Source organism: Pagrus pagrus (genome assembly GCF_965226575.1).
Source record: "Pagrus pagrus genome assembly, chromosome: 12".
NCBI classification, from domain to species: Eukaryota; Metazoa; Chordata; class Actinopteri; order Spariformes; family Sparidae; genus Pagrus; species Pagrus pagrus.
In genome coordinates, this window is record NC_140196.1 from 13,719,185 (window position 1) to 13,731,620 (window position 12,436).

The window sequence follows — 12,436 nt, forward strand, 5'->3', positions numbered from 1 at the left end:
CTTGTAAGTGTGAGGTTAAAAATATTTATGTTTGACTGAGAATAATAATTAGGCTGAGACAGAAGTTTGTGCTCAAAACTTAGCATTTAATAACCGTACAAGCAGAGAGCAGCACGACACTTTGGTGGAGCAGGTAAAGAGCAGGTGGAGCTTAGATCTTATTGAAAGCAGCAACATCGACACTCTGGACCTGTGAAGGAAGAAAAATCATGAGTCAAGGTGTATATTTATTTGAATAATTTAATGATGTTATATAGTGATTTCTTGTGCATAAAAGCTATTTTATTTGAAAAATAATAAAGCATTTCATATCAGATGCAGACTATGGAAATATTTTTATTTTTCCTCAACATTTAGGGCAAAAGTTCGACAATTGGAGTGGAGATTTAGATAAGATAAGATTCCGTTGTTTGAACTTTAATGCATTAGACTACCTCTGTTTTTACCTTATAAGGGGGGAACTTAAATTCACTTAGACCATTTCATTAAGTGGGATGTACTGCAATTCATTTTCAGTTGGAGGTCATTTGTATGGAGAGCTTGGTCAAGTTACAGAAACTTGTTTCATTGAGATTGAGAGGAGGTCCTGTAACCTGGTGCAGTTTGATAAAATCTAAGGGTTAGGCCTATTCAATAGTCAATGTTTTATTATGTACATACAAATGTTTGTATTTGCTGTCAATGCTAGCTCTTAGAAATAAAATTGGAATTGGCGGATAAGACTTTTAAAAAATGGGAAGTCAGATGGCCAAGAAAATTGAGATCAGTGCATCGCTATAAAACACAGATGTCTTCAAAGATCAGAAGATAAATTAAGTCAACTTACAAAGTCCTCAAACTTGGTGATCTCCTCCTCCAGGATGTCGGTGCCAACTTTGTCGTCTTCAACCACACAGTTGATCTGCAGCTTCTTGATGCCGTAACCGACTGGCACCAGTTTGGATGCTCCCCACAGGAGCCCGTCCATCTGTACTGAGCGAACACACTTCTCCAGCTCTGCCATATCAGTCTCATCATCCCACTAAGGCAACACAGGGAACAGGGACATTAACTTAAAGATACGATTCAACACAGGATGCACAATATTGCAGCAAAGCTTCTACAAATGTTTGCCATCAGGTGTAATAAAACGGCATACTCTTCAAGTTTAACTACATGCATGTTAAATCATGTTGCCTGAGAGTGGACTTGGCTGAATGACAGAAATATTTTAGAAGATCTATTAATTCGGAAGTTCTTTAACATCGTAACTTTTTCTGAAAGAAAAAACTCAACTATTACACCAACAAATTCATGGCCTGGGAATTTTCTAATTTTGATCAAGTCTTTCTGCAACTGGATGTCCCCTACACGAGAACACAGCTGTAACGGAACTAGCACATTAATGAGATACATGATACAGTTTAGGAGGTTACGTACAGGCTTGACGTCCAACAGGATCGATGACTTGGCGATGAGGGCGGGTTTCTTGGATTTCTTGGCTGCGTAGGCATCCACACGCTCCTGCTTGATGCGAGCTGCCTCCTCGTCATCATCATCGCTGCCGAACAGATCTACGTCATCGTCGTCGTCATCATCTCCATTCTCCACCTGTTTGACGGGAGCAGCCTCGAGAAAACAATGGAAAAGAATAGGTAAATAGCTGTGAGGGTGAACTACTCTTACTTCTTTTTGTTTTTAAAATCTCAATTTGTTTGCATCATGGTGAAAAGGCACACAATAACAGCAGCGTGCAGGGAAAGAAAGAAGTCACAGAGCTCATACGAAATCCTTCAATTCAATCACGTGTAATCGTAAATAGCACCAGACAAGACAAAGCAAACAAATATAATGAAAGCAGATGAACAAAACAACAAAGATGGAGCTTAAAAATCAAAAATGAGAAAAGATAAAGAAAAACAAAAAACATTATTTGGCACAGCGAATGATTTTTTATCAATTTTCTTTTTTTTTAAAAATCTGTCAAAGTAGAGGACATCATATTCAATTTCAAATTATGCCAGAGAGATGGGCCTCTCCTCTTTCAGACATTTGTTTTAATAGATTTAACAGAAACCTACTAAACTCTTATTACCATAATCTAGTAATCTACCTTGGCACATGGGACGGCTGCAGTTACAGGGGACTTTTCCAGAACAGCCACTCTGGTCTCCAGCTTCTGCAGGGCTGCTCTCATGGTCTCCACCACTGACAAACAAACACAATAGGAAAGTTAAGTATTAAAAGTGTGTAACAAGTACGTGAAAGCTCATGAAAAACTTAAAAAAAAAAAAAACTCAACACACACACCTTTGTGCAGAGTCTGGTTCTCCAGTTCCAGGCTCTTCATTCGTGAAACCAGCTCCTGGTCTCCTGCATGTGAGGATGACTGTGGAAACAAAGAGATTAATTAGCCAGTGTCACTCAAAATGGTGACAAAGCGAATGCATCATCAACCAGGGTGAGATCCAATTAAAGACTGAAGGGAAGAAGCAAGCAAAAAAAACAAACAAACATGCAAGGGTAAAATCTGTTACAGGACAGTAATTTGAATACACTTCACACACACAATGATGTTAAAATGAACTTCCAACATCTCCCATTAAGAGGATTCAGGTCTGATATTTACAATGTGAGCATGCAGAAAAACTTTCATTAGAACCCCAATGTTTAAAAAAGGGAAGTAACAGGAGTAGTTTTACATCTTTGGGGAAAAAAACCCCCCAACATATTTGTTCTTTTTGCTGAAAGACGGGAAGATCAATACCATGCTTGGGAAACGGCTAGCTAAGCTCTGATCTTCACAAGGTAACCAAATCAACCAACCAGCACAAAAAGAAAACAAAAGTCATAAACAAAAACCAAACATGCCATTTTCATATTTGCATGGATTGAAGTAATGAGAGATAATGACTTAATAAGTGAGTGCAGGAGGCACTAGTAGGTGGATCTGTTTCCCTTTGTTTCCAGTCTTTGTGCTGAGCTAGAACAAATGTGAGATTAGTATCGATTTACTGAACTCTGAAACATGCTATTAAGTGTATTTCCCCAAATGTCAAACTACTCCTTTCAGTTACATTGATTCAGTTAATTCAGTATTTTCATGAAAGGTAAACTGCATATAAGAATAGATTTTCAAGGTCGAAGACAAGGAAATATTTGACTAGTGAAAATTACTTCTTACTTGCATTTTAATAGTATTTGATAATGATGATCACAAAACCCAGCAAAATCATCAAGGTCTTAATTTCGGCCCCAAATTATACATTATGAATCAGTTAGTGGTAGTGTATAACAAAACAGATGCAGGATGGTGAGATGGTGATGCAGGATAAGACATCTTAGTGCTGTGATAATAGCAGTAGGGTTGGGCCGATAGAGAACGGCGATGGACGATGCCGTTCTGACAGTCATCAACTTCTGAACCTTGTACCATCGCAATATCATGATTACAAAAGACCCCCCACCTGAGAGCACAAAAAAGTACTGTGTCCCTTCAGAGTTGCTGTAAGGCAGGAGGTGTTTGTATATGTGACGTAGTAGAGAAAATTAAATGAAGTTTGTTGCTGCTCAATGAACGTTATGTCTCCATGTCCAGTTAGCCGCTGTTAGTGTGTTTCTCTCAATCATGCCATCATTATTTGGGTTTTCTGAGTTTAGCTTTGTTTGTACTGCTAGCCTGCTAACTTTGTTTCAAGTTTCTGAGGCTTAACACAGCCAAGTTACAGACATGTGGTGCAGAGATGAAAACCATTTTAAACCCCACACAGGGATGTATGTGTATGTATGGGTCAGAGCAGCAGGAAACAGTGGTGACCACAGTGGTGTGCTAATGAGCAACTCCTGCCTTACGGCAACTCTGAAGGAAAATACTACCTCAAACTCAGAAATACATAGTAAATCCCCCCAACATTTCACTGAGGACATCATCATTTACCAATTTAATAGACATCGCCCAACCCTGAGCAGTAGCACACTCCACTCCAGGCAGCAGCAGTCACAGCTAGCATATCGTGGCTGTCTGTCTCACCCACGCTGCATGCAGGTCTGAGCAGCAAAGCTGGATGAGGAGGACTTACGTTTCTGTGCTGCCGTTTCTGTGGGCGCCCTTTGGCCTGTTGCAGGGCAGTTTTCACCTGCACCCAGTGATGTACCAGGTGAAGGTGAGGAGGAAAACATGAAGACAAAAAGACATGTAGCGGTTGTAGGTAGAAAGTCGGATGCTACACATGCTGCAGCCTCACAGTTGTCAGTAAAAAGGTAGAAACTGATGGCGAGGTCGTCACACAAATAGTTTATTAATGCAGTCTTAAAATGTTTCATCCTGTTTATATCAACAGAAAATCAAATGACAAGTAAAGCCCAAATGTCAACTAATGCTGCAGCTCTACAGATCCTTTGAACTGTTGAACCACATGTTCATGCCATGGGCCGTAAAACTGGGTCTGCAACACTCATTAACCCCTTCACAGCAGCTGTTTCCAGCAAACAACACAATAGCCTTTCTACTATAACTTCTTCACAATGAAAGCCCCCTGTTATTTAGTGATTTAACAGCTTTTATTATAAAGCAGCATTACAGGAAAAAATGTGTTTTCACCAGCAGTAACTAAACAAGACTCCCAAAACAGCGGAAAGCAACTACTCCGGAGCAGGTCCAGAAGTGGAGAAGCAAATCAGCGCGGCTCGGTTTGACTAGGTTTGGAAGTGCTAGTGGAAAAACAGCATTACGGTCTGCATTTAAGGATTGGTTCAGATTTTTTTTTGTTCATCTTAATACTGTACTCACATCTGCATATATATGTTGACATATATTTGGACAAGTATTGTTTTTACACAAACCTAGAAAATGTGAAACCATCCTTTAATCTTACATTGACATAGTTACACAGGAGAAAAAGCTGATTTTGTTTTCCTTTGTTTTCCACTTGTTTATGCAAAAAAAGCATACTGCTAACGATATAGAAAATGTCAGTGATGTAAAGACAAACACATAAGCATCTTTATTTACAAATTGCAATGAGGATTATGGGGGAAGCAGAAACAAAAGGGAGAAAAAGCATCACGAACAGAAAATGCAGCATGCATTATAAGCAAGTTCTTCTCAAATGCAGGCTTAAGGCTTTCTGGGGACTTAAATAAGGCAAAAATATCCCCAAGAAGTAAATACTTTATCATTACCCATTTAACAGCTATTCCCCTGTTTTAGGGCTGGTACACGAACATTAGTGAGTACAGTCCTGCCACTAAAGGGGTTGTATGCCTGTGGCTCATTTTTAGTACAGTACTCACTCCGCTTAGGGACTGCTGGATATTCTGCCGGGACTTAGCAATGTCCTGCAGGATGGCATTAACTTCTTTGTCCTGAAGGTATATGTGGGTAGAGCAGTGATGGAGCGGGAGCAGGGACAAGACAAAAGCAGCATGCAAAAGCAGGACAGCCCATACAACCAACATTTAGGACGATGCTTATTAAAAGATTTGAATAATTTCAAAAGGAATGAAAACGTGGGGTCTTTTTTTAAACAAGGTCCTTGTGAATTAATAAATCTAGAGGACAGCAGTCAATCAAATGCACATACATGTGAGCTGTGGTTATGAAGTTGAGCTTCATGTTGCAACATAAAGGTTACACACAATTTTGGCAGCAGACATAAGGGCACACAAATCCAGGATGACAACCTGCCCTGAAACTCTCATGGTGCAGCTGTCATGTTCCCAAGACAGCACATGTTGTACTGAAACGTGAACTATTCTTAAAGTGAAACTCTCGCCAAAATGCAACCTAAGCTTCTTTTGTGAAGGAACCCGAGTCAAACCTTCGTCTAAAAGCATAATTACGACGAAAAAGCCACTTTAAGATTTACCATGTTTTCGTTTTCGGGTCAAAATCATTTTCAATGGCGTGCTAGGGGCAACTTTACGGTAGCATTAAAATCGCTATTTTTAAAACACTTAGAAGACTCGACACTTCCTTCACAAAAAAAGCCTTGGTTGTATTTTGGTGAGAGTTTCACTTTAAACTACAGTCAAGAAACTACTTTCCATCCAAGTAACAGGCCCAGAAACATTAAATAATGTAAATTATCCTGAGTAACCAGATTATCAAACAATCCACATCGTTTGAAATCACAAGCAAGGCCCTGTGGCTTTTTGTAAATTGAGTTAAATGAAACCAAGACCTGGAAGTGATCATACACTAATCTCTCCATTGTTTCCCTGGCCTGTTTAGAGACTCCTAGAGCTGCTGCCGCCCTGGTCAGCCTGAGGAGCAGAGACAGCTGCCAAATCACCTGACCCTCTCTCATTAGGATGAGCCACTTCTAAATCGAGTGGCTTAACTCTCATGCACACACACAGCTGCTCCGGGCTGCCGAGGGCTGTGACTGACTATGATGCAACTATTGCTTGATCTAACAGACAAGTGACTGGCAGGGAAGAGTGAGCTGTGGAGTTGTTAGACAGGAGAAGAAAGGAAGTCCGAGAGACAGGAGGAGGAGCCCAACTTTTTCTTGGGCTGCATAAAAAAAAAAACAGTCAAGCTTTCAAAAGACAATGCTTGTTCTACCTGTGTGGAGGGTCCGTTGACTCCCTCATAGAAGCGCTTCTCTGCATCATCGTAGCGCTGTTTGTCGAACCAGATGTTCTCAGAGGCGAGGCACTGCAGTCCACTCATCTTGGTACTGAAGAGGAAAGTCAGAAATTCAGGAGAAATAAGATAACACATAAAAGCACTGATCTGCATCCAAAAGGTTATCTCTCAACTAGCAGCCATGATCAGGTGTTTAGTCTTTACAGCCAGCACAATCAGTGACAAGAACCAAGTGTCAGACAATGGATCGATTAGACGCTTGACCAGGACATCATATATTACAGGTTACAACATCATGCAGAGCCACAGATGAAGTTGTGCGTGGAATAGGGAGAGACAAAACAAAGCATAACACAGACAGTTTTTATCATGTACACAGTAAATAATGGCAGAAAAACAGGAATCAGTTTCTGTAAAAAAAAAAAAAAAACTGAAACAAACTGGGTAAACCATTGCATACATGCTTCACCTCCCTTCTCATTTTGCTGACGAGTTACTGCAGCAGACAGGCATCTACACATTCCTCAGTCAGTGAAACACAGTTGCCTGGTCTGCAAAGACTGGATTATCAAACAAAGGGTTGGTCACTGCCCGCTAACAACCCCCTTAGTCCCAGCAGAAATCCCCCTCAATACCAAACTTTTGCTATCCAACTTTTACTTAGTTTATGTGGGCACGGTTAAAAAAAACAAACTTTATTTTTGCTTACCGTATACAGTGTTCTAAGTGTGATTTCTGCCTTCTGTGGGTTTCTGTATGTTTTGCTATTGCTTTTCATTGTTTGATTGTACATATTATAGTTCCCTTATTAATGCCTTGTTTTATCTACCTTTTTGTTTACCAAATGTTGCTTTTGTGGCGTTTTTTAATATATGTACAGCCCTTTTAGGCACGCTTTGCGATATGAGCTATAATAAACTTTGACTTTGTTGCATGACCATCAAACACAGAACCAGTTTAGTATACATGACAGTACATGTCTGCATTGATGGGGGCTGTTTCAGCTACTGGTACAAGTTAATGCCTCCTCAGATTCCACTGCACAGCGTGTTATAATGGAAAGTTTTCATGGTGAAAATAATTATTTCACATGATTGCAAGATACACAATAGAAATACAACACTGACATTACAAAGTAATCTACCAGGAATGTGCACCTAACCTGGTGAAAGCTAAGCGAAGCTCTATTGGCACTGCTAAATGAATCAGTGTGCTACGTTTATTTTAAGTCAGGCTGAACTCTCAACAAAGGCTCATCTATACACTTGCATATCAAACATATCATACACAATACACAAGTTAGCATAACTGAAAAAGGCCAAACAAAAATGCAGACGGACAACAAAAAAACCCCAAAAGGACATGATAGTTAAATAAACGGAAAACACACATCATGTCTCTCTCATTCCCTGTGTGAAAGGTGCCATACTTGTCCCATCTGGGCCTGCCTTCCGTCTCAGAGAGGCCTCTCCTCCTCTGGGTCGGACCCCTGCTGCCTTTGCCCCCCCGCTCGGTCTCAGAGGACGTTCGGTAGCGCCCTTTACTATTTTGACGGTGGGGCGTACCAGAGGCCTTCACGGTGGTGACGGGGTGTCCCTGATCCTGCTGTTGACCACGGCTGCGTCTGGTTTGGAAGCTCTGGTAGCCTCTAGTGTTTGGACTCCTCGGAGAAGATGACAGCGCTCCGTTGCCATTGGTAGCACGCCAACGTTGGTAGTTGCTCTCCGCATGCTCATAGGCGCTGCGTTGGTACCACATTCCCTCTGCCTGCGTGCCCTGCAGGATGGGGCTTTGACCATAGGAGCCGGTCCCTTCCATGGAGGAGCTCAACCACTCCTCTTCAGTCCCAGAGCCCTGTCCCTCTGACTGGGACAAACGTATGTGCCGGCGTGGCCTCCCAAACTGGACTTTGTCTCCGCTGATGATGCCTCTCTCCTGAGTGGGAACATTTCCAAGCCTGAAGGCACCCACTGGTGCTGCAGTCTGAGGGGCACCTCCGTGCTGAAAAGACTGATCCATTTCTCTTTTAAAGGGGTCTCTTCTTTACTCACTTTTGTATCAGGTTTATGAGGAGAGAAAAGAAGCAACAGGTGGAAGCTAAAGCCATTAGCTCAAGGTGAAGTTAGCATCACAAAGTAACTTTGCTGGTTAGACACGTCAATGAAAGCTCATATAACAGCTGATATGTGATGCCAATGTGGTCTTGAGGGCAACGAGGCTTGGATTGATCAAAAAGCTTAAATGTCCCATTTCAGGAAGAGTTCAGAATGAGCTGTACATGACTGTAAGAATGGACCCGAGAATGTAGAGGGCCTCATTTGTGCATGATTTTAGGGTGAGGAGTAATGCCCCCAAAAGTTAACAGTTTACTGATCAATCTCACATTGGACCTTTGAAAAGCAAAGCCAAAACATGCAATGCAAAATGTAATGTGGCTAACACAAATAATAATTATTATAAATGAATAATGTGTAACATTCAAAAACCCAACCTGTGCAACACCGTCTGGCTCACCTTTGTTTTGGCATGCTGCAGGATAATGCACACTACCTATTGTGGGATGGAATATTTAAATAATTCAAAGTAATCACTTAAATTTGAATGATATTGAAAATAAATCAAGCTTCATTAAAGATAATCCAAAATATTTCAGATAGCAGCGCTACCTTTAGACAAGCAGGCAAACATCACAACCAAGAGACACCATTTACATTTTCATGCATGAACTGAAAAAAACAACTGCATTACGAATGCAGTTGTTAAGAATACTAAAATAAATAAATAAATAAATAAACAACTTGCAAGCACTGTTAGTGCAGATATTCTCTCAGTTGCCACTTTATTAAGATCATCTAGCTAAAACTATAGCAGATTAATACAAAAGCCTGGCAATAATTTCTACCTTAAGTTGTTGTTGTGTTGATTCAACTTTTGAATTGCACTGTGTTAATCTAAGATGACTTAAAGCTGAAACATTTCAGAAAGATCTATTATCTGGGTCACTTCTCAAACAAAAATGCCAACCAACTTCCTGAATGTGAGTATTTTCTGACTGTCTCTGTTTTGTAACAGTTTAAATGAAATATCGTTGGTTCTTTTGACAATTTGTGGTACAAAATGAGCAATTTGAATAATCATCTAGGGCTCTGGGAATTTTGATGGACAGTTTTTTAAACTTTTTTTTTTTCTATTTTACAGACAAAGTCGAAATCGAATAATTATTCCATCAATTAAGGTAGTTGCAGCCCTACTTTCTATACAGATTAGATGATATAAGGGAAACACCATTCAGTAAAGTGCAATATGGTTCAACAGCAACACTAAGTACATCCTCCAAAATTAGGGGTCAACTGATATGACTTTTTGAGGGCCGATATTGATTATTAGTAATCAAGGAGACTGATAACTGGAACCGATATACATTTACAGAAAAAATAAACATCTTAGTCTCGAATCGAGAATAGTCAAGAATAACCTCTGATGCAATATCATCAAGTACAATGTACTGAAGTACTGTACTTATGTACAATTTGGAGGTACTTTGCTACTGTATTTCCATTTTCTCAATACATTCACTCCACTTCTTTTACTTGGTAACTTTAGCAAGCAAATTCAGATTATTCAGTGCTGATCGGCTATTACTCGTGACATCAGATAGTGTTGTGGACACTGAGACAACAGAGTGGTGACCAGTGGTTTTACATTTTATCAATTTATCGATAATCAGTCACAAAAAAACACAGATAATCGAAGAAACACTGAATATCGGCCCCAGGATTCGGTCCACCCCTATCCCAAAATGACCATAAAGTTGAACATTTTCACCTTGATGAAGGAAGAATTTACTGCAGGTCTGCTGTATTGTACTGCACTAGTTTTGGCTGGGTGCAAGTTACCTAATAAACCTGCAACTGAGTGTTAAACACTTCCACTACACCATATGACAGCAATAAACCAGTGCATGTGCTTGGGCATCAGCTAAAAAGCAGCTTCAACACCAATACTCACCTTTAGTGCCTGGAATGCGCAACATAGAAATAAGAGACAATGACAAAAAAAATCCTATAAACTACAAACCTTAACATTATGAGGAATGCTTACATGAAGGCAACGTGAAGTTATCGTACTGGGACACAGCTAAAAAACTACAACTCCCCAACGATTTGTCATTTCAGATCCACTAAAGTAATTCATATTAAATACTCGTCACAAATTAGTCAAGTGCTGCAGTTAAAGTTATATTAATGACAGTTGTTTCATCAGTTGCTTGCTCGCCCAGAACCTAGCTAAAGTTAGGGTTAGTTACGTTGAGTTTTTGACAGCCTCAGCAACTAGTAGTTCCGTTGACCACGTGGCGCTCGAAAACTAAAATTTCAGAGTGGTTTATGGGTTTTTACAACAGCATACTTTGTATTATGTTCAAGGTCACAAAATACAACTTTACTGCACTTACTATTTGCTTTATTCGACGTTTTATGGCTCAGTAACCGTCACTTGGCGTGCCGCCTCGGCTGTAATCCGACGTGAGAAGAGAGCTAGCGGAGACGGGCTGCCTGTATTCTTCAGTCACGGAAGGGGGGCCGACAGTGGCTTTATCGATGATTTCCGCGTTTATTTAATGTAAATGAAAATCAAAATGCCATACAAACACACACGAAAACACGTAGTTTCTTTAAATCCTTAAGATAAAAGAGAAAACGTGTTTTTGCTACGAATTACGCCGTTATTTAAGATTGGTATGATCCATTTGGGTTAAAGACTACATTTCCCATGATTCCAGGGGACCGGCAGTTAACAGGCAGCTGTGAGTGGTTATTTTCTTGATGTTTTGACAGGCTGGTGGTTCATGGGCCCACCAGCCTCTGGCTTACATAACTGTGATACTGACTTTATGTTTGGTCTCTACAACGACGCTCTGCTGCTTTTGTTTTGTGTTTCTCCAGTTTGATTAACAGACCTGTGTTACTACATCTCTTAAAATAAAACTGGACGAAGTGTTGCAAAGTTTAAGTTTAGCTCAGGGGATGAGAACACATATTTTTTAACTCCCTTGTCCTGCAGAGGGCAGACTAATCGAGCTAAACATCCTCTCTACAAGACTACTGAATATTATTAATAATATTTGTATTGAACAGAGAACACAGACTAAACTGGGTGATCTATTTTTTCTATATCAACCAAGAACAACAAAAACAATAAAATTATTGTTATGATTCTTCAAATCAATTTTATTTATAAATCAATTTCTCAATTGATTCTTGTTGTTGTTGTTGTTGTTGTGATGATGATGATTATCATTAAAATAAATAAATAAATAAATAAATAATATTTACAGGTTAATATTTCCACACTAATCCAGACTTTTCACTATCTTTATTGCGAGGTCTAGATAAAGATATGATGAGTGGTTTAATGAGTAGATTTTACATAATTTGCAACAGGTATGAAGAAAAAAAATCCCAAAATACATACAGCTGATAAAATGAAAAAGGACAGAACTTTATTTATCAAGAGGCAAATTGTTGTTCAGCAGTTCCAGTACAAAGCAGGACAGAGTGCAAATACACAGATTGTAAATAAGTAATATCAATGAGGTGCAGATTCAAAATTTACTATATGTGAAAATGTAGACAGGTTAACAGGATCTTAAAAATGTAATCAGGTAAAGTAGATAATAAAATGACACAGTACCATCAATCATACACGAGATTTTCCACAGTTTCACAACCATAAATCTTAGTCAAAGTTTGTTTATCAGGGCTATAATGTAATTCACCAAGGGTGATAAACATAGTCCAAGTTGCTGTTTCCTACACAAGGACATTGAGTCAATCAGAACTGGATCCAAATCAGAGATAATGTAAC

General features: G+C 39.6%; 1 protein-coding gene across 5 annotated transcripts; it reads right to left on the reverse strand.

Moving 5' to 3' along the window:
- Positions 1 to 65: 65 nt before the first annotated feature.
- eef1da (eukaryotic translation elongation factor 1 delta a (guanine nucleotide exchange protein)) lies at positions 66 to 11,122 on the reverse strand. Of its 5 annotated transcripts, none has more exons than XM_084368108.1 (9): positions 11,025 to 11,122; positions 9,086 to 9,121; positions 6,548 to 6,662; positions 5,272 to 5,343; positions 2,290 to 2,368; positions 2,093 to 2,187; positions 1,420 to 1,608; positions 827 to 1,021; positions 66 to 190 (listed from the first exon to the last, which is right to left on the reverse strand). In XM_084368108.1, the coding sequence occupies exons 2-9, from the start codon at positions 9,097 to 9,099 to the stop codon at positions 152 to 154; spliced, it is 798 nt and encodes a 265-aa protein (XP_084224234.1). In that variant the 5' UTR covers positions 9,100 to 9,121; positions 11,025 to 11,122; the 3' UTR covers positions 66 to 151. The 5 variants fall into 5 exon arrangements, with proteins under 5 accessions (XP_084224234.1, XP_084224235.1, XP_084224231.1 ...); XM_084368109.1 differs by lacking the exon at positions 5,272 to 5,343 and adding an exon at positions 4,059 to 4,115 and having other exon boundaries at positions 11,025 to 11,121; XM_084368105.1 differs by lacking the exons at positions 9,086 to 9,121; positions 11,025 to 11,122 and adding an exon at positions 8,001 to 8,609.
- Positions 11,123 to 12,436: the final 1,314 nt, after the last annotated feature.

Coding starts and splice junctions, on each gene's coding strand:
- eef1da (XM_084368105.1), bottom strand. CDS start 8,590: ATGGATCAGTCTTTTCAGCACGGAGGTGCCCCTCAGACTGCAGCACCA. Junction 1,609..2,092: donor CAGCCGTCCCATGTGCCAAG/GTAGATTACTAG, acceptor TGTTTTCTCGAG/GCTGCTCCCGTCAAACAGGT. Junction 1,022..1,419: donor TCCTGTTGGACGTCAAGCCT/GTACGTAACCTC, acceptor GTGTTGCCTTAG/TGGGATGATGAGACTGATAT.